Raw genomic sequence first — 22,368 nt, 5'->3', positions numbered from 1 at the left:
GCCTGCACTCACAGACAGACCACACACACACACACACACACACACACACACACACACACACACACACAGAGTCATACACACACACAATCATATACATACACACTCACTCATGCACACACTCACACACAGATACAAACACACACAGACTCACACACAGTCACACACACACAGACGCACACAAGACACAGAGTCATATACACACACATTCATACACATACTTACACACAAGACACGCAGACACAGACACTCACACATACCCACACACACTCACACACATTCACACTCACTCACAGACACATAGACGTACACTCACATACAAGACACTCACACACACTCACACACATACACACAAGATACATACACACTCACATAGACATAGACACTCACACATAGACACTCACATGCAAGACATACACACATACACACACAAGACACATACACACTCACACACACACAGTCACACACACATACACACATATACAGCCACACACACAGACACAGACACACAAGACACTTATACACACTCACACACACACAGTCACACAGTCATACACACACACACACACACACACACAGGTCTATTTCAACAGCCTGACTGTGCTCCACTGATCTGGAAAAAAAAGGAGACCCTAGATAGAATCAACTTGAAGGTACAGAGGCAGATTTATTTTGAATACTTAGGCATCATTCACTTTTTCTAAAGAAACACACACACACACACACACACACACACACACACACGGCAACATTCACTGAGATTATTATTCAAGCTCTCTTGATCTGACTATTCAAGTCACTGAGACAGAAAATCATTTACTTGTTTATAGGTAAATGTGTTTAATTTGTTATGAAAATCTTGTTTCCCTAGATTACCTCAAAACAGTGAGGTTGGGGATTAACACTTATTAACCTGCCTTTCCCTGGGTGTTTCAAGCATGAACTACCGAAGAGAGTTGGCAAAGGGAGTTCCGTTGGCTTCCTGGGTCATTTCTGATGTCAAAAGAAGAGTTTCCTTCTGCAGTGAGGAGACAGACTTTTAGTCAGAAACTGTCACAGTTCAGCATAACCCTGTTTAGTTCTCGTGGGTCCTTCCATTTCTGCTTACAGCTGCTCGGCTCTTCAGTCCGACTCTTGTGTGAGCTGTAAGCCCGCCTCTTTCAGGGTTATTGACAGTGAGGTATGAAACACTGCGAAAGTCTTCCTTTCTCACCCAGGCAGTTATTATTACCCATAAGTCAGCATAACTTCACCCATCTAGTCTTTAGACTTGGCTTTCTCAAACATTTCCCACTCACAGACCTTTCTCCTGAGCAATTTTTATACAACCCTGGGAAGGTATGTAAGATAGGTACACAAAATATTTGAAAAACAGTTCTTTGGTAGAAACATAATTTCACCATTTAAAAAAGAAAAACAAATTTGCATACTAACAAGATGGGTGTGTGTGTGTTAATTTTTATATAAAGAATTAAATCTTGGCTCATATTTGATACTGTAAGACATGGAATACCTTCAATGTTTTTCAGAGTTTATAGATGTTTTGATTTTATTATTAATGCTGAGAACACTGATTCACAGAAATATATAGTATAACATTATGAAAGGTGTATTTAAGACCATTTCAGAAACTTGGCAATTCTATCCAAACTCTAAGCCAAAATTCATTTAATTATTTTTTTTTAAATGAAACTCAAGTTGGCAACTCAAACAATTTTTAAAATCAAATATTTAAACACAATCCAGTCCAAAGATATACTAATTGGATCCTTACCCTCTGAGTTATTATGATAAGAAAATATTAAAAAGTCTCTGTTTTCTGTAATCAAGCTTTTTCCTTTCTGTAAGAACAAAGACATTTGTACGGACAGTAGAAACACTACACCCCATAACATACAGTTGTTTGGAATGGGAGCCGTGTTTCAGGCAGCCTTGTGTGGTGCGATGGTATGTGTACTACAACGTGCCCGTGTGTGTTCAGAACTGAGGGTGCAGTGACGTCATACAACATGACATGACATGAGCAATCGCACCCAGAAACATGTATTCACTGCACATTTGATTTTAATTAACTGTTGGCCACTGTGTGGCCACAAACCTGTTACTGTTACTAATTTCTTTGGCACTGAAATTTTGCCCATCCAGTTTTGTGGGCCCTGTGTGGGGTTATGACCCACAGCTTAAGAAGCGCATTAGTGGATTGACTGCGGAAACCAGAGTCAATCTCAAGTTCCTAGACAGAAGAAGGCACCTAATCTTCCTCAAATTCTTTGTCAATGGTTTTTCCTTTGCTGCTGGTGAGCACTGAGATTGTCGGACCTTCAATTGGTTACTTGAAGGCAATCAATGATGCAGGAACACCATCCATTGGCAGGTACTCAACTCGGTAAGGACGTGGACATCTCTGTCCCAAGAGATCTGCTAACAGTTTCTGGCTTTGGAGTTAGAGCAAAATTTCAAACTTCTGTGCTTTTGTGATATGAGCAGCCACCCTCGCTGGGACCTCAGGAGGCAGGTAGTCCCACAAGAGACCAGTGGGTACCCCTGTCCTCTCTCACTCCTGGCTCTGAGGAGGAACTGTTTTCCTGAGCAAAAAGTCCCGTTTTAGGAGCCTTGATGAATTAAAAACCATGTTCCACATCAGCAACATGTACAGGAAAAGTCACCAAGGAAGTTCACAGCCTTTATATTTTTGTGTCTAGTTAATGATATTGGCATCCAATGCATCCATTTTATTAATATTTTTTTAAAAGGTTGACTTTGTTAATTATATGTCTGCATAGGGGTATGTACACATGAGTGCAGGTGCCTATGGAGGACAGGGGGGTTGAATTCTCTTGGAGCTGGAGGTCCAGGTGGGTGTGAGCTGCCCAGAGTGGGTGCTGGGAACCAAACTCAGATCTGCTGGAAGAGCAGTGCACACGCCTGGCTGCTGAGCCATCTCTTCGGCCCCCTTTTATTAACACTTAAAATATTTTTATTAATCCTATTATACACAGAGCATTACTATTGGAAGTATTAAATACAGCCAAAATTCTGACTAGCCACTCTGCTGCTATCCCTCTCTTTTCTGCAGAGGAAATCCTTGAGGTGGTTTTCAGTGCAGTTACCAGACTGGAAGGACCCAAGGGAACGGAGAATATTCTAGGGGAGAAAGTGTTTCCAGTCAGTACAATGACCGACTCGGGATAACTTGGTTTAGAGTTGTCCCTAGCCCTTTAGGAGTTTCTTTTAAAGGGAGGACATTAGTTGTACCCTAGATAACTGTGAGTGATGTCGTGACTGCTAAGCCTCCAGCCTCCCCCTTTCTCCGGTGTGGTGTGGAGTCAGATTAAAAGTTCAGAAAGCGCCGGGCGGTGGTGGCGCACGCCTTTAATCCCAGCACTCGGGAGGCAGAGCCAGGCGGATCTCTGTGAGTTCGAGGCCAGCCTGGGCTACCAAGTGAGTTCCAGGAGAGGCACAAAGCTACACAGAGAAACCCTGTCTCGAAAAACCAAAAAAAAAAAAAAAAAAAAAAAAAAAAAAAGTTCAGAAAGCACCAAGGAGAATTCCGGGGAAACAGCAGTTCCATTTGGCAAAATCTGTACTGCTTCCTTATAAGATTTTAAAAAGGCCAGTGCGCTTCGAAAATGTTATTTCCATTTCTGCAGTAGAAATGCAGGAAGTGGATCGATTAAACGTTGCAAAGGGGACTTTGCCCAGTGAGCTCTGCACAATGGGCTGCTTATACTCCTGATACCATCATGCAAAAAGCAAACACCGTGCAATTGGTTTCGTGATCCCTCTCTTTTCAGGCCTGATGTGGGCTATCAAGTGGTGACGGACAAAGGGTTCACCTTCTCGCCAGTAGATGAAGCTTTTGTTTGTCAAAAGAAGAACCATTTCCAGATAACTATCCATATCCAAGTCTGGGGAAGTCCGAAGTTTGTTAAAACCCAAACGGGCCTGCAGCCAATAGAAATGTTTTACTTGAAAGCTTTTGGAATTAAGGTAGGTCTTTTATTAATTCAATTTACTTCGACCAGTATTTCTTAAGTGTTCTAGTTACCTATTACCTCATAATCCTAACCTTAGACCTCAGTGATGTAAAAATAACAGCGATAACTTATTCAGACCCCAAAGCTGCCACCTGGTCAGGTGTGGCTGTCACAGCTCACCCCTCTCCTGCTGTCAGCCAGAGAAGGCCCCTGTGTGGTTTCTGATGTGCCAGTCACATCCAGGCTTCCTGTCGCCTGATGCTGGGAGGTATCAGCTCTTCTCTGCGTGAATGTCTCAGGGAGGCGGCTTATGCTTCCTCCAGCCTGGTGAATAAAGGTCCGAGATAAAGGAAGTAGAATCTGCCACTTCCTCAGATGTGAGCCCCAACCTCGGCACCACATCGCCTCCAACTGTGGCTTTTAGTTTCCAGTGTGTACATTGTAGCCTCATCTTAGTGCATTTGCTCTCAACCATGTTCGTGTTGATGCTGGTGCGTGACCACAGGGAGTGGATTCAGTCTTAACCCAGTTCTCAGAGCGTTCTCCAACTTCAAAAGCTAAAGAATCATTATTTAGTTAGTGCCCCCTTTCTGTAGTTTAACACAGGGAAACAGAGGCCCAGTGGTGTTACATAATTCATCTAGGATAGTAATGGCAGAGTCGCTTTATCCACACTACATAATCCCTATCGCAAATAGTAGTGACTTAAAGGTAATAGCAATCATTTATTTGGGTCACACATCTGTAACTTGGTCAGTCTGAGTCTGATGCCTCACTTTTGGCAGTCATCAACAGCTCAACTGTGTTTCTTCTAATATGCACGTAGTGTGGTTTGAGAATGGCCAAAATATCTCCTGTCCAGCCCCTGAGGAGAAGTGGTGTCCAGTACACATAGACTTCATCCTAATGGCGAACCTCAGCTTAGGTGTGGTATCTTCTAAAATGTAGCTTTGTTTCCAACTGAACTCTTAAAATGAACCAGCAGCAAAAATCGAATACAGACAATGAGCAAACAAGCAACAACCATCAAACATGTTTTTATGAGTATGGAAATAATGTGTCCACCGCAAAAATGTTGGTCCATAATAGAAATGTGTGAAGAGATGGAAGGTTCCCTGTCGAGGTTCAGCAGTCAGTAGACTAATTTCGCTCTTGTTATAATGAATGGTATCCTGCTGACATTCCGTTACGAAGGTCTGTGGTAGTGTAGACTTCTTGGGATCCTGTTAACAAAGCCAACACAGTTTTGTGTTCTAAGGACGCATAATATTAAGGGCTTTATTATTGGAAATTTCATTTCCGTCTTGTAGAGTTCTTAGCAAAACTTCACTGAACATGTATGTGCCTCCATGGATGCCGGAGGATACATTCCAAGAGGGGATTTGATGTCAGTTGCCTCTTTGCTGCCTAGAAAGACTGCCCCAGTGTGAATGCCCACATGCAGTGTATGGGAGCATTGTGCGGGCAGTGTTCACAGAATAGGGTGTGTAGCGGTTGTAGAAGAAACACCATCTTATGTATTACTTATATGCCATGCCATTGCTCCTTCATGCTAGAACTTAAGCTCTGCCAGAACTGATGTGTGTGTGTGTGTGTGTGTGTGTGTGTGTGTGTGCACTCACGCGTATGTGTATGTTAATAGGGAGCAATCAATGGCCTCATACATGCTAGGCAAGGACTAACTGAACTCTATTCCCAGACTTCTTTTTCATTTTCTATTCTGAGATGGGATTCCACTAAGTTGCCCACGCTGTTCTTAAATTCGTTTGTCACCCAGACAAGTATGAACCTGATTACTGGCCTCAGCTTCTCAAGTACCTGCCATTACAGGCTTGTACCACCAGGCCTAGTGATTTTTATTCATTTTTACATTATACCTACCAATATGTATTAATCATACATATTATTGGAATTCACTGTATTTCTGTGTGTGCATCCAAGTGCATTCATCTGGTCCATTTTCAATTTTATTCACTTTTTTTTATTCTAGAAAGAAAAGGGCAGTAATAAGAGAATTGACTGCTTTGTCCACTTATCTGTAATGCTTAGAGTGGTGCCTGGTGCATAGTAGGTGCTCACTAAATTGTGAATGAATGGATGGCTGAATGAATGAATGGATGGATGGATGGATGAATGAATGAATGAATGGATGGATGGATGAATGAATGAATAGATGAATGGGTGGATGGATGGATGGATGAATGAATGGATGGATGGATGGATGAATGGATGGATGAATGAATGGATGAATGGGTGGATGGATGAATGAATGAATGAATAAATGGATGGTTGGATGAATGAATGGATGGATGATGAATGAATGAATGAATGGATGGATGGATGATGAATGGATGGATGTATCCTTTGAGCTGCCTTGCTCTTATTTAGTTTATTTTTATTTTTATTCATTTTTGCTTCTGATAGTTTGGTCTTTTAATAGCTCACTCTATATTCCGTCATTTACTTCTACAGGCATCTCTCTCTCTTTTACCGTCAGTGATAGACAGTGCCCACTATCTGGTCTAACGGGTCTTTTTTAGAATTCAGAACACACACACACACACCCCGCCCCCCGGGAGTCTAGCCTGGTACCCTGGCAAAGGTTCTAAGTACCTGAACATTTTCTACGAATGCACATTCATTTTAGAAAGTTGACTGGTTAAGTAATTGATTTACTTGTTGTCTTCCCATACAGGTAGAAGCCACCAATCAAGTGATTGCTATCGAACAGTCCCAAGCAGATAGGAGCAAAAAGACTTTCGATCCTGTTAAGTAAGAATTTCTTTTCTGAGTGTCTTGGTGAAGGTTTGGGGAAGGTGACTAGTATTATTTGTTTTTCCTATTTACAACAGAACCCATAATAGATCTAAGTCAGTAATAGGATGCTAGTATTATAAACACATGTTTATCAATAAAAATAAAACTTTGAGATCATTGCAAAAAAAACTTTATGAAAAGGTCCATGCAAAAACTCTCCATTCTTAGGAGCTTTGATAACTGATGAACTTGCTAACAATTTGATTCCCTGAGATAGATATTTTAATTTTAATTTGGATTAGCACAATTTTGGTTGAATTTTCAATATTTCCGACATGCGTACATACAGTTCATTTCCCCATGTATTTCACGGTGACCTGGACTGTTGCTGGTGTGAGAGCTTGCACCCATGATAGCATCCACAGCAGTAATGAAGTAACAAGTTAGAGTCCTCTCTCTAGCATGGCGTGAGGCCGCATCTGTTCCCTGGCTTATTTGGCCCGGATGCAGTGGAGGTGGCTTAGACTGTAGTCAAGCTCATTTGAGGCAGGATGCTTCTAGAGCCCGGACAGAGCCACTCATACAAAATGCCGTGGAGCCCAGGCTCATGATCTGGCACATGGGGCAGGAAGGGGGATGCAGGAGGGGGTGGTGCTCCCTTGCTTGGGCAGGCTGCGTGGCTTTTCTTAGAAGGATGCTGCCTCCTGTCGCTAAGCTGTGGGAGGTCACCTACTTGAAGGAGAAGCCAGAGTTCTGGAAGAACCCAAAGAGGTCCCTTGTGAGGAGTGGGGTGCTATAGCAACAGTGTAGCAACACACATGAGAGCATCTTGCCTCCCGCTGTGGAGGCACCAGAAACCGGTTGGTACAGGTTGAGTTCCTGGTCCTTGGGTCCAGAACCTGAAGCATAGCTTGTGTTAGCAAGGAGTCGTTCTGTGACCTTCCATGGTGGACACTCCTCCCCGTGCTCTGGATCCCTACCTAAGTGACAACCCCTGGAGCATGCTGCCTCTGCAGTGTGGTGAGAACACGGGACCAAACACACTGGGGGTCTCGGGAGACCAGACGCGATCCAGCGCGGCGTTCTTTTGCGGTCTTTTCACACTTCGGTTGTTTGTTTTAGAATTGACCTCCTGACTGACCAGGTTACCAAAGTGACGCTGGGACGGTTACACTTCAGCGAAACCACAGCCAACAACATGAGAAAGAAGGGGAAGCCAAATCCCGACCAGAGGTACCTGGGTCACTGTGAACAAGAATCGCCAGACGCATCACCTAGCCAGGAAGCGGTGGCCCCCCAACCCCCATCCACTGAGCTACCCAGCCTGCTTCACGGATCTCCTCCCTTCTCCGACTTGGTTTATTAACGTATCTCATTTTACCCGCACATCTTTGTTCTCCCATCCCCGCACCCTGCAGTTCCCACTCCTGGTTCTCTAGATGGGTGACTATGTGTTCTGCTCCATGCTCTTGGGTTGAGGACTGACTGTACTTAGCAAGCCTGTGTGCTGGACCTGAAACTACACCCCCCCCCCATCTTTTTTTAAAGAAGGAGTAGGAAAAAAAAGCCGGGCAGATTGGCATATACCTATAATCCCAGCACTTGGGAGGCAGAGGCAGGGGATCTTGAGTTCAAGGCTAACCTGCACTATGTAGTAAGACCTTGTCTCCAAAAACAAAAGGAAAAAAGGGAAAAAATAAAAAAGGAGAGAAGAAAAAAAATGAGGAAAAGTTCCTTAATAATGTACACTGGCTCCTTGAGGCCTGCCTGGTAGAGATGGCAGCTACCTGGGCACATTTGGAAATACAAGCTCTCAAGCCTCACCCGGATCTGCTGACTCAGGTGTTGGCAAGCGAGCTTAGCCAGCTGTGGCTCCACAAACCTTCTGGGTAGTTCTGATGCGGGCTCAAATGGGAGAGCCACTGGTCCCAGGACAGACGCTGTGCTGTTGGGTGGGCCGGAGTTTGGCCGTGATACTGTTATTTGCTGGATCAGTGACCTTAGGCGTGTAATTTAACCTGTCTGAAATGAATTTCTGTCTCTGGCCACACCACCCCGGATGCTACTGGTCTCACCTGTAGTTCATTTCCTAATCTATAAAATAACGTGAGAACAATACTTACCACAAGTACATTTTAGGGGATCTGAAGAAATGGCGTGACTAACTGTTTAGCCCAATATGTGCCACCTTCTGAGTCCTCAGTGGGAGTCCATAACAACAACGGAAGCCGTCATTATTAATATTGATTTGATTTAGTTCCAGGGGAGAATTCTTGTCTGGAAACTGAAAAGACTAGAGTGCCACTGTGAGGGCTTCTGGAGTGGCTCAGGAGTTAGGATCCCTGCCACAGGAACTGCCGTGTTCAGGATAAGCCCCCCCGCCCCCATCCTCACCCCTCAGAGCCCCCCCCCCCCCCCCCGTGCCCTCAAGAAAGACTTCTGTTTCCCAGTAGAGGAGAGTGTCTCCCAGTCCCCTGCCTGAGATCCACAGTCAGCTCTGGATGTGTGTACCCCAGCCTCTCTTTCATCCTTTTCATAGGTTGAAACACTACCATGAGCAAAGAGGGCGTGGCCTGGAAAACTTTTTTCTTCCCAAATTTATTTTATATGCATGAGTGCTTTTCCTGCTTGTATATATGTGCACCATATGCATTCTTTGATGCACCCCCATTCGTCTGCTCTTTCTGAATTAGATACTTCATGTTGGTGGTCGGACTGTATGCTGCTAATAAGGACCAGTTCTACCTGTTGGCTGCTCACGTCTCTGAAAGGATCATTGTACGGGTAAGCTTAGCTCTCTGGTTTTCCGGACTGTGTATGCTTTTCTCCTTTGCAGGAAGATACTGAATTTGTAACATACATGAGGTGTACTTTTTCCTAACGGCTGCTGTTGATGGTGATAATAGCAGAAACTATGTTAGTTTTTATACGGTGGTTCTCAACCAAGGGCAGTTTTGTCTCTTGAGGGTCTTTCAACACACCTGACATCTTGTGTGCAGAGACCCCGAGACGCTGTGGGATACTTTACAATGTACAGGGCAACATGCCCACCGGAAGCATTCCCTTCCCAAACGCCATGGTACTGAGGTTGGGAAACCCTGACAATGACTCTCTGTGGGAGGTGCTGGTTAAACATCTACCCATGATACCACCTTATACTGATGATGCATTTTCACTCTATGAGTATTCTCTATATAGTCAGAGGAACAGAGGTCTGGGTGCAGGATCACTCAGCTCGTAAACAACCGAGTCTGCACAGCAGCCCAGCTCCCTCTGACCCAGGCCTGATGAATGAGGGAAGCACCAGGAAGGTTTCCTGTGTCCCAATGTGATTGCTGACCCCAGGGCATCTGGGCCAGCGCCTCACACACTGTAAAAAGCTCAACACATTTGCTGAACGGTTGCAGCTGTGGATGGGCGTCTTGGCAGACACAGGAACATTAAGCCACTAGAGGCTGCAGCTGTGGCTGAGAGTCCAGACTGGCTGCCCCTGAGAGCGCCAGGGCGTGAGGCAACAGGTTCCACAGGCATGGCAGCCTTGGGTGAGTGAGGCTGTGCTGTGACGTAGGGAGGCTGTGAAGCTCCTGTAGGTAGCGTCATTCACTGTGGGCATGCCCATGATCACAGCCACCAACCCAAGGCCCTGGGGACACATCTACCCATTTAGAGAAAGCGATATTTCTTCTTGCCTGTTTCGAGCTGGTTTGAAACAAAGAATCCTCTGTGATTCTTTAGTCAGTTAAAACTAATAAGCTACCAACTAGTAAAAAACCCTTCAGTTACCCCTAAAAATTTTATTAGAGGTGAGGTCATGACAGAGGTGGAGAAAAATATTTGCATGAAAAGTCGGCTGTTCACACACAGGCTGTTTTTGACAGAACTGTAGGCCAATGAGGCTCTTTGGAGGCAAAAAACAGGCAGCAGCCAATCACAGAGATGTCTGCCCAATCCCCCGGGGTCAGAGCCATCCTGGACATCTCATCTGGTATAATCCGGATTGCTATGCTAACAAGTCCGATTTGAATTCAAGTCCAGAAAACAGGTTGCTCACTGTTTTTGACTTCAGAAGGAATGAGACAGCATAGGTCAGTGGGCAAGACAGTGTGGTCTGGAGCCTTGACTAACACTGTCCTGTGATTAGCACTTCAGTCATGAAGTCTGCTAGTCACCCGCATTCTTCGAATAATATACCTGGCAGTAGGGTTTCTCCTTTCCTGGCTGGCTGTGCCCTCAGTACCCTGCAAGTTCACACAGGAACTTCCAGGAGAGGAAGGGAGCCCAGCTCACCCGAACTCCGCTAACTGGAAACTCTGTTAACCGACACCTCCTCATCACAGCACGAAGGTCACCGGTGCGCTCTTATGGTGAGCTCGGGAGCTTGGAAGTTGGCGAAACTCACATGTAGTCTGAATATGAAACACACCGAGTGGTACTCAGCACAGATTAGGTGTTATGCTATTTTCTCAATTTTTAAAATTTAGAATCATATTGGACCTCAGAGACAGTAGCTTCCTTCCAGCTATTATTTTTGGTTAAAGAGAGCACCTTGCTGTAGCAATACACTAGGAGACACCAACTTACCCTAGAAAAGAACAACGGTAACACAAATTGTCACACCCAAGCCGAAACCATCTCACTGATGCTAGTTCATGCTCATTCCAAAACACAGGTGTGAAAGTGAAAGCGGACTCCTCAGTCCACTGAAATGGTTAACACTGGGGGGGAAGGAAGAGAGAGAGAGAGAGAGAGAGAGAGAGAGAGAGAGAGAGAGAGAGAGAGAGAGAGAGAGAGAGAGAGAGAGAGAGAGAAATGTAAGAGATAGCATTATTGTTTAATTCAGGTAGTTTTAGAAATGCTCGCCCAGCGTTTGCTGCACTCAACACTCTAGAAGGGACCATGTCTGTGTGGTAGATACATACGGGTCGATACTGCATTGTACCCAAGAATCAAGTGTGGCCTCTAAGGCCATAGTTCTGTCAGCTTGAGCTCCAGAATAAAAGACAAGAAGGAAAGTTTAATAATTAAAGGCACTGCATGCTTGGCTATGCCAAGGGGAGAGGGAGCCGCTCTTTGAAAATCAGATTTAGTTTTGTGGACTAAGAGCCGTTTCACAAATGGAAACCAGTGCTTTACTGTTGGATAGAAGGGGCGGTATGAGGACTGCCCCTGAGACACTGGCCTCTGGGAGGTGTCCAGGACACCACATTTGTCAAAATTCTCCTCGGAGGAAGAATGGTGGCCTGAGTTCAGTCATTGTCCACCTAACAGCTTTAGAAATACGTTAAACATGCCTGTGGTGTAAATGGACTAGTTTAGTCTCCAATAAACAGATGTATTTCCCAGGCCTTTGCTTCTGGGAGCCTTCCTGGGTGGAGGTCCTGGACGAGGCTTTTCGTCAGCTTTGCTTTCCTTTCTGAAATATTTAATTAGAGCTGGTTTGGGGGTGCTGTATGGCAAGCAGTAGAACAATTACTTTGTCTGTCTTTCAAAGATACTTTGAGATTTTCTCCTTTTAAAAAGAAACACATTTTTTTCTGTTTCATTCTGGATGGAATAGAGATGGCCCCATCCTCAAGGATTCCTGCTTTCCCCCTGCAAACCACACCGTGGTAGAAAGTCAACACCAAAGACAGCAGCATCTGCATGACTGGCGAGAGATCAGGCTAGAAAAGGCCTATCCTGGGAACCAGCTCCTTTTCATGTGCTCTTGGGGATTTCTGGTCACAAATTTTCTTTCCCTACGCATGGGCACGCATGTGCATGCGCACGCGCGTGTGCACACACACACACACACACACCCCTACCTACCCGGGGAGCTTGTGCAGAAGACATAGATAGATAGCCATGCCCACCCCAGAGTTTTTATTTTAATAGCTGGAGATGTCCAAGAATATGCATTTCTAACAATCTCCCGGCAGTGGATAGCTGTGAATCCGTACACCACCCTGTATGGCCCTGCTGAGGAATATCTTTGGACCAATTTTAGTAACTCTAGAAGAGGCACAGATTGATTTCCTAAGAGCTGCTTGCTAAGGCCAAGCTCTTCTACTGGGGCCTTGACTGTATTTAGAGTCATAAACAAAGCTGAGACAAAGAAATTCCAGCAATTTTCGTTCCAGACTCAAACCACTTCTAATGTGGTTTGCTACCCAAGCACCTGCAGGGGGCGCCCTTTGCATTGCGTTCTTGCCGAAGGGAGTCCCGGGAACTGTGACTCCGCAGGTGTGTTGCTCTGTGGTTACAGTGATGGCTGCATCCAGTCAAATGTGGAGGATGAATTTGTGTCAATTCAGCTTGCAGACTGTTCACGCACACACGATTTCACTTAATCCCACAATAGCCTTTGGAGATGTGAAAAGACAATAAATAGGGTTATCGCTATTCTTCAAAAGATAACGCTGGCACCCAAAGATAAATGGTCACCCTAGAGTCCTACTAGTCACTTTCAAAACCCAGACTGGAATGTTCAAGTCTTCCCTAAACATATGAAACCATGAGACAATATTTTAGGGAAGTACACGAAACCATTTTGGCGTTTGGTGTCCAGCCACCACTGTGGAGAGAGTACAGTACACACTGTTTTGACATATGAAGACATGGGTTCCGGGGAGGGGAAGGAAATGCATAGATCTTACAGTATTTTTCATTTGAGATGACGACCCCTTCTTAGTATTCATTGTAGATCTATCTGTGTCCCTTTGTGAGAAAATTTGAACACATTCTAGGGATTTAGCTTTAGCTGATGAAACAAGTAAGTGTTGTGTTAAAAAAAAAAAACAAAAAACTACTTACATTTGTTCCTCTAGTATCCAGTTACCAACATGATAAGAATTATCCCAGAGCTCGCTAACAGCAAGAGTCCATCCCTGTCCTGGTGTGTTGCCTCAAAGTGGTTCTAATCAGCACTCGCCTTGTGTCTCTGTTGATCGCTCACCATAAAAGAATTTGAGTCAAAGCCAACTCACAGTTCCCATCCAAAGGGCTCCAGGGATCTTGCAGAAAAGCTTTTGTTTAAGTGAATTTATATAAAATAGCATTTCAAGCTGTTGGTTTGAATTTTCCCACCGCTGTTGTCTGTGAAGGGTCAGTGGCGGGGTCTTCTGAGACGTCCAAGTTTTAAGATGGCAGAAACAGAAGAGGAGATGGGAGTTGCCCAAAAGTTCTTCAGTTGAAATCAAACTAAGAGCTGCTAACCTTGGTGGCTTCTTTTAATTTTGTTTTAGTGTATAACACATGCAGGTAGCAGAACATTCAAGCAATACCAAACAAGTGTCTAGTGAACACTGCCTCTGCTGCCCACCCCAGTTCCTAGGTCTCCCTGTGTGTGTTCATGAGCAAACTGCTATGTTGACTTCTTGGGCTGTCTAGGTACGCGAGGCCCACCAGACGGGCAAAAGTGAGGTCACTGTATTAGTGTTACCCACTGAGGTGTCAGGGTCCTAGTGAATCTGGATTCTCCACGACTAGCTACAAATGCAAAAATCACATTTAGAAGAACACATCACCATTTAGAAAAAGAAAGCAGATTTTATTGTGAGGAATGGGAGGGATTTGGAGACCCCTATGCAAGGTATTTGGAAACACGTTCATCAGCTCTAAGGAAGCCGGGAGGAAAGAGTGTAACCCAGTATAAATTCTTTGGCAAAGGGTTTTATTGGAAGGAAAGTCTTCAGAACCTTGGCTGGCCCAATAGTTTCACTTGGGTTCTTTTTAAAGATTGCCGGGGCTACCTCTAGGCCACATTGTGAAATAGCAAAGTTTGAGTCATTCTTTAGTAATCAGAGGGAATGTAGCATGGATTATCTTCCTGTTCTTGGGCAATTTATTGTCCTTTTGGTGTGCCAGCGTCAATAAAGGAGCATAACGGTGCTTCTATCAGAATTGCTGTGTGGATTATCACAGGAAAATGTAGCTGCCACTATTCCACAGTCCCACCCGTGTTTAGGGAGTAATTGAGGTGTATTTTATATGTTTGTGGTGTTTGTCAATTGCGTAGAAATCACTAATATGAGTGTTTTGAAGTTATAAAAGGCTAGTTAAACACAAGGTATTTTAATTTCCTTGAGCATTAAATAATGCACATTTTTTTTGTTCTGAATTTAAATTCTTATTATGTCTGAAATGAGAGTCCTTTTTAGACCCCGCTCCCCCTCCCCATCTTTTAAAGTTGTCCATGTAACTGAACACCCAGTGCAGTCTCTGAGAAATGTTACAGAGATTGGATGTTCTCAGCCATGGCATGCAGAGCTCCCGCTGTTGGGGGCCTCTCTAGCTCTCCTGGGCTCTCAGTGTTATCTATCTGCATCAGAGTGTTCTACCCAGGAGGGGAGTCTCACGGGAAGGACTCAGATAACAAGTCTGTTTTTCTTTGCTCCGGAGGACTCATGATCAACTGTTTCTGCCACCATAACTTTTAACTGTGGCTTGCCACTGTGTTTCCCCAGGCCTCTAACCCTGGGCAGTTTGAAAATGACAGTGATGCATTGTGGCAGCGAGGACAAGTTCCAGAAGCTGTCATCTGTCACGGTCGAGTAGGAATAAACACAGATGCACCTGACGAAGCCCTGGTTGTCTGTGGCAACATGAAAGTGATGGGAACCATCCTGCATCCCTCTGACAGCCGGGTGAAGGAGAATATCCAGGAGGTGAGCCTGGGGTACGCCACAGGGCCCTTCTTCGGACACCTCAGTCAGGTGCCTGGGACTCCAGTCTGACACTCCCGGCCAGGGCATGTTTCTGTGTCACCTGTTGGTGTGAAGTAACATCTTACTTGAAGATAATGATGGTTGGGACTGCTGGGCATCTCTGCTGCAGTTGTAAAGCTGTCCCTCTCCCTTGGGGACGGGTTTACCGAACAGAGTCAGTGGGTAGCGGTAGTATGTCACTGCTGTCACGGAGAGCATGTTTTACAGTTACTTCCCACAGGCCGGGGCCTTCCTTCCATGCTCGGCGTTTCCTGTCTCCCATTGGTACCCCTCCATCGGGTTGCTGGACATAAACTTCTCCAGCCCCTTCCTCCCAGGGTCCCTTGTACTGGCTCTGTTAGCCATGCAAGCATTGGCCCCATGTAAGATCTTTGGGGAGTACTTGAGAAGCTCCCCAGTCCGGGGCCTTCCTGGGACAACCACCTCTGGGCCTGACCCCTGGTGTCTTGCTCCACTTAGGACAGACAGTGGCCTAGTGGATAACACAATCTGGCCCGAAGAGCCACTTTGATAAAGGTGCTTCCCCTGGCTGAAGTCAGGGTCCTCAGCTGTGACATGGAAGTGGGCCTGCCCGACCCTTGGGAGTTATTTATTTTCTAATTACTTGGAACAAGAGTACAAAATTCTGGAAAGTTGTAGTAGCTCCGTGGGCCAAGGTGATCAGGATGAAGACTGAGTCTCGAGTCAGGCCACTCCTGATTCTAGCTTCTCTGGTATCTAATCTTCTCTTCACCATATCCACCATTTTTCCACCTTCTCACAAGACTGCTAAAAATTGTTTTAGCCTCATTTTCCCTCCTTTATTTGTTCTTCTTTTAACCAATAGCGGGTCTAATCTCTTAATCGGTGGCCCTTCTTCCAGACTGCGTTCCTTTCCAGTGCAAATGTGTACTGGGTTTTCTGAACTGGCTGCTGAGAGGATTCCCAAGAAGGGTTGTAACTGCTGACTTTCACACTGCTTGCCAAGCTGCCGTTCACATTAGGGTTGCTGTGACCTCCTCCTTGGGTGGGAATTCAGGACTAGAAAGTCCTGGCATATGTTTCCAAGTTATAGTTCTAAATTTCGAGCTTTAGAGAGACATGCATGTCAGCTGATACCAGCTCAGACATGTTCTCGAATCTGGCCACACCAATGCACCAATGGCTTATGACTGCTCAATCGGAAGTCTTGGTGGAGTGTCACAATTTGAGAACGTCCTCCACAATCCTGGTTGCTATCACCAGGCTTACGTAGAATTTCATTTACCAAAAGTCATCACATTTTGCTCTCAATTAAAGAAAATAGGTTGTCTTAAATAACAAACGTCCCTGGAGCTTCTAAAGTTCTTCTAGGAAGCATTCTTGGTATAAGTAACGTGTCCCCTCGCCTTAGACTCTGGATGAGGAACTCCCCACTCCTGCCTCTGTTCCCAGCAGCCTGAGGGGACAAAGAGAATTGTGGACTGTTTAGAAGGCTGGAGATGTACCCTGACAGCGTCAGCTCAGGACTTAACCCAGGGGTGTGTCAGGCTTCTGGCTTGCAATCCGTGAGGAGAGAATGCTTGGGTGTGAGCCTTTTACCCACGTCATGAGTTTTTTCTGAGATCATATGTGTGGAACATTTTTTTAACCTGTATACAACTAAGCAGTAGATTTACTTGCACAAAATACATACTATTAATATGATATATTAAAAATTTGTCTCATATTAGTATGTGTGTTCTGTCTGTGTTTGTGAAGTGGATATATTCCTAAAACTTCTAGCTGCCCCGTTTGCCACTCATTACAGATATGAGATTGACGGTGGTAAAGTCATCGGTACTGGCGTGGATCTGTGAACATCATCTTTTCTTCTCTCCGACTCAGTTTTTCCAAACTTTTAATGAAAACGCCATCCTTCCAGGGTTTCTAGAAGGATCACAGACCATTTGTGCGCTATAATGAAATGTCACTGGGCAATTTATACACAATAGAAATTTATTACTCGTAATTCTACAGGCTATTACAAGGAATTCCAAGATGAAGGCACTGACGGGTTTAATGTCTATCAAAGGCTGCAGTTAAAGGCATGCCAAGGAGGTGTGTGGAACAGTATTTTCACATGGTAGAAAGATGGAGGGGCACAAAGAAAAGAGGTCTGACTTTCTGAGCTAGTCATATATATATAATATATATACATATATATAATATATATATACATATATAATTTTTATTTTATTTTATTTTATTTTTTTAAAGAAAGAATTCCATTATGTAGCTCTGGCTGGCCTGGAACTTGCTAGGTGGTCCAGTCTGGACTTGAACTCACAGAGACGGATCTGCCTCTGTCTTCCAAATGTAGGGAGTAAGGGCCCGTACAACCACATTCCCATTCTTTATAGCCCTTTATCAAACCATTCATGAGTGTAGAGACCTCATAACTTAATCCCTGCTGCGGTGGGTTTAAAATGTTTAGGGAGCTGATTGCTTTGGCTATCTGGGGTCTTTTGTGGTTCCATATGAATTTTAGGATTTTTTTTCTCTTTCTATGAAGAGTGTTGTAGACATTTTTATTGGAATTGATTGACTCTGTAAATTGCTTTTGGTAGAATGGTAATTTTCACAATATTAATTCTACTAACCTATGGCCATGGGTCTTTCCATTTTCTGATAACTTCTTCAATCTTTTCTTCAGAGATTTAAAGTTTCTGTTGTAGAGATTCTTCACTTCCTTGGTTAGGGTTGTTTCTAGTCCTTTATTTTTTTTTTTTTTAAGTATTAGAAATGGGATCATTTTTCTCATTTCCTTCTCAGCAAGTTTACTATTTGTATAGACCAAAGCCCTGGGTTTCCTCTGTTGATCATTGCATCCTGCAATATAACTGAAGGAGTTTTCTAGAAAGGTCTGTAGGGTCTTTTGAGTATAGAATCATGTGATCGGTGCATGAGGATAATTTTAATTCTTCCTTTCTATTTTAACCCACTTGTAACGTTCTCTTCTCTTCCTATTCTGACTTTGAGGACCAGACTGAATGCGAGTGGGAACCTTTTCTCATTCCAGAGTTTACAGGAAATGCTCCCAGTTCCCCCACTTACATAATGCTTGCTGTATGTTTGCATATATAACCTCCATTATTTTTAGGTCCAATCCATTTATTACCAATTTGTCTAAGACTTTTTATCATGAAGACACACTGAATTTTGTCAAATGTCTTTTGTGCCTCTATTGGGAGGATTTGTGATTTCTGTCCTTCTGTCCAGTAATTCTGTGTATTACATTTGTTGATTTGCTCGTGTTGAACCAACCTTGCATCTCTGAGGCGGGGCCCATTTAGTCATAACGGGTCACCTTGCTACATTCTTGAATTCAGTTTGCAAGCATTCGGTTGAGAAATTCTGCATCTGTTGTCAGCAGGGAAACTGGTCTTCTGTACTTTAGTTGTCTGTTCGTCTTTATCTGATTTTGGTGTCAGGATAATGCAGGCTTTGTAGGATGGATTTGGTGCTACACTTTCTCTTCCTGGTGTGTGCTGGCAGAGTGCTGGGTTCCCCAGAACTGCTACTTCACAACTCGTGAAGGCAGGTGAAAGAAAGCTGCTGTTTCTGGATGACTCCTGTTGGCAGTCCTGCTCTCACTGTTTGGATTAGTATCCTGTGCTTACCCTGGTCAGGTTTGCAAATCTCTCTGAGATGCCAGGAGCCGTACCTCTGTGAAGCTGAGCAGTGGAGATGAACGATGCTGATTCCTATGTGTGTGTGTGGGGCTGATATGATCCTGGCTGTACTAGGGACAGCTGCCCTGATAAACTTTGGGGCAGTGGCAGCTGCTTTACCATTCACTGCTGTTGGTAGTTATGCCTTGGTGGGGGTGGCAGATAGGGTGTGGATGCAGGGGAGGCAGGCAGTCTGGTGGTCACTGCAGATCTCTGTGGTAGAAACTCACTGATGATACAGCTTCTGTAGGTGTTTGCTAGAAGAGGCATCTAAGGCTGACTTGGAGAGGGCCCAGGCCAGCATGCCTTATTCCAAGTGGCCGCTGTGGTTGCAGTGGTGGGTGCCAAGTCAGACCTTGGAGGAAGTTCACTAGAGAATGAGGCACATGTTTGTCAGTCAGTGGGTCCTGAGGTGAGAAGCTTGCCTGGGCAGTACTGCAGGGCTGACCCTATTTCCCTAACTATAGTCATCCACTCACTTAGAGATGGCTTTTAGTCTGCCATCTTACCCAAAAGTCCCTGGGTGATATATTTCTAATTGCCAAAATAGCATTGATTTCACAGTCCAGCAATATTCTAAAAGAAAAATCAGGGAACATACAGAAAAGTCGCCAGTTTGTTTTTTCAGATTAATGTCATTAAAGTTAGATGTAGCTGTTTTGTGAATTTATTTTTAAAAGATCCTTCAGATTAAAGGGGAAAATCCTTTGGAGCAAACATTTAGTTTTTAGGGAAGATTAACTTCACTATCTTGCTATCAGTTTTCTGGAGACCAGTAGAATTTGTATTGAGGACTTGGCAGTGACGACTGGGGACATCATTAGACCCACAGCTGGGGAGAAGGATGCTGAACTAAGCCCTGAGAAGCTTGGGGAGGGAAAAGAGGGCAACTCACTCAGAGAAACTTCCTCAGGCAAAATGGCCCAAGCAACCCAAGGGTATGGGACCCCTCCTTACCTCAAGGTTCTCCTTGAACTAGCAATGCGTTTTCAATTTGAAAGTAGAAGCTGGGGGAGGGGGGCAAACCTTTAGACTCAATTGAGCAGGACACCTTGGTACCCCGAACAGGCTCTCTGATGTGAGAATCCTCGAACGTTACCAAGAAGGGAAGGCGAGAGCGGAGTAGGAGGCACTTGGGCCCCATAATTTAGACTGAAATTTTTTAGGGGATGGGAGTTACCAGTGCGTATCTTAAAGCCTTGGCTTTCCTGAGGAGGGGGTAGGAAGCATCTCCTAGTCTAGTTCAGTCAACAGAAAAGGGCAGTCAGGCTGTCAATCTACCTAGCCTCTCGGGGTCATGCTTGCTGTTGATTTGAATAACAAATACATAAACAGGTGAAGTTTGCTCTCCTTTAATTAAATCAGGTTGACACAAACGAACAGCTGAGAAGAATCGCCCAGATGAGGATTGTTGAATATGACTACAGGCCGGAATTTGCATCTGCCATGGGGATAAACACGGCCCACCAAACAGGTACAGACACAGAGCCTCTTCAGTTTTCTGTTCTCAGCTATGAAGCAAGTCTTGGTCTCTTGATCATGAGCTTGTGTGCTGGGGCATTTGACAATACCGTGCTGATCCAGCACATCCTCTGTGGAGCCCACAGTCACTGGAACAGGGAAGGTTAGAGAATGTGTGGGTCACCTTTACTTAACACCTCCATGCTGCACCCCAAGTCCTGGTAGAGTAATTTGAATAGATTGCTTGTGAGGTGAGGGTGTAAGGGCAGAGAGCAGCACAAACTGTGTGAAGGGGAGACCTGGGCAGTCTAGGGACGGAGTAAAAAGATGACAGATGAGTGAAGCTAGTTAAGAGACCATCAGCACAGTAATGCTCGTTCCTCAGCCTGGGAATCCTAAAAATAAGCAGGAACACTGAGGAATCAAAGTCTCCTATAGGAACGTAAAGGAATCAAACTAATAACTTGCTTCCTTCTCTGTACAGGGATTTAAAGGTGTTTATTCACCCTTCCCAACATTAGATAGAGTCTTAAAACAATAGAAGAGTGTGGGGGGGGGAAGTCGTGGGGAGACTTTTACTTTTATTTCTATAGTGGTTCTTGCTTCAGTTGTAGATCAAAGCAAAGCTGAGGTAAACTCTTTCCAGAGTCCCCAAGGCTGTTGGTAGTCCATTCTGATGTAGGAAATCCTGCAAGCATCGCCCCACCCCCACTAACCCTGTTGGAGTGTTCTGTGTATAGGAATGATTGCCCAAGAGGTGCAAGAGATCCTGCCCAGAGCCGTAAGAGAGGTTGGGGATGTCGCGTGTGGAAATGGGGAGACGCTGGAGAACTTCCTCATGGTGGATAAGGTAATTAGTTGTTCAAAAGGTGTCAGCAGCTAGCTGTAGCTGCCACTCACCGCTGAACCCGGTGGCAGCACAGTGGGCAGACACAGTTCACCTGGAAATGTGGCTTGAAAAGAATCGTTCACTGAGCTGTAGAGTGGGTACCAATTATCACACACTGGCCACTCGAGGTACCACAAAGTCCCAAGGAGGTTTTCATCCTGAGAGGTGTCAAATGGCTGCAGTAATGAATGACTCAGTTGGTGGACTTCATTTAGTCATTCCACATTGTATTTAAAAAATTGGAATGCCACTTTATACCTCATATCTAAATATATCTATACTTTCCTAACCTATAATAACAATAGCAATGATGATGTTGGTGATGATGATGATGATGATGATGATGTTGGTGATGATGTTGATGGTGATGATGGTGATGATGATGATAATGATGATGATGATAATGATGATGATGATAATGATGATGATGGTAATGATGATGGTGATGATGATGATGATGATGATGATGTTGGTGATGATGTTGATGGTGATGATGATGATGATGTTGGTGATGATGTTGATGGTGATGATGGTGATGATGATGATAATGATGATGATGATAATGATGATGATGATAATGATGATGATGGTAATGATGATGGTGATGATGATGATGATGATGATGATGATGATGATGATAGGCTCCATAAGGGAAAAATAATGCAATGGTTAGAATCCTTTCCAGCTAGGATTATTGAAAGAAATCTGGCCCAGGCAGAATCCACTTTGTATGGCTGTTTTCAAAATAAGGTCCAGACAGCGTGGGAAACCTTAACAAAAAGCTCAGTCGTATCTCATCTTTAAAAACAGAACTACAGGTGGAGCAATGGCTCAGTGGTTAGTGGCACATGCTGATCTTCCAAAGGACCCAGGTTCAATCCCCAGCATCCACATGGCAGCTCACAACCATC

General features: G+C 44.5%; 1 protein-coding gene across 1 annotated transcript in view; it reads left to right on the top strand.

Annotated features, from left to right (window-relative positions):
- The window catches only part of Myrfl (myelin regulatory factor like), an 80,099-nt gene that overhangs the window by 17,162 nt on the left and 40,569 nt on the right, over window positions 1-22,368 (top strand). The window contains exons 7-13 of the mRNA XM_059245798.1: window positions 3,792-3,987; window positions 6,670-6,746; window positions 7,854-7,964; window positions 9,425-9,515; window positions 15,176-15,376; window positions 20,473-20,581; window positions 21,309-21,418. Of these exons, the coding sequence (XP_059101781.1) occupies window positions 3,792-3,987; window positions 6,670-6,746; window positions 7,854-7,964; window positions 9,425-9,515; window positions 15,176-15,376; window positions 20,473-20,581; window positions 21,309-21,418 (895 nt within the window). The remainder of the gene's footprint in view (window positions 1-3,791; window positions 3,988-6,669; window positions 6,747-7,853; window positions 7,965-9,424; window positions 9,516-15,175; window positions 15,377-20,472; window positions 20,582-21,308; window positions 21,419-22,368) is intronic.

Source organism: Peromyscus eremicus, chromosome 18 (assembly GCF_949786415.1).
Source record: "Peromyscus eremicus chromosome 18, PerEre_H2_v1, whole genome shotgun sequence".
Classification (NCBI taxonomy): Eukaryota; Metazoa; Chordata; class Mammalia; order Rodentia; family Cricetidae; genus Peromyscus; species Peromyscus eremicus.
Note: the sequence above shows the minus strand (reverse complement) of the source record. Positions and strands in the feature narration are given on the sequence as shown.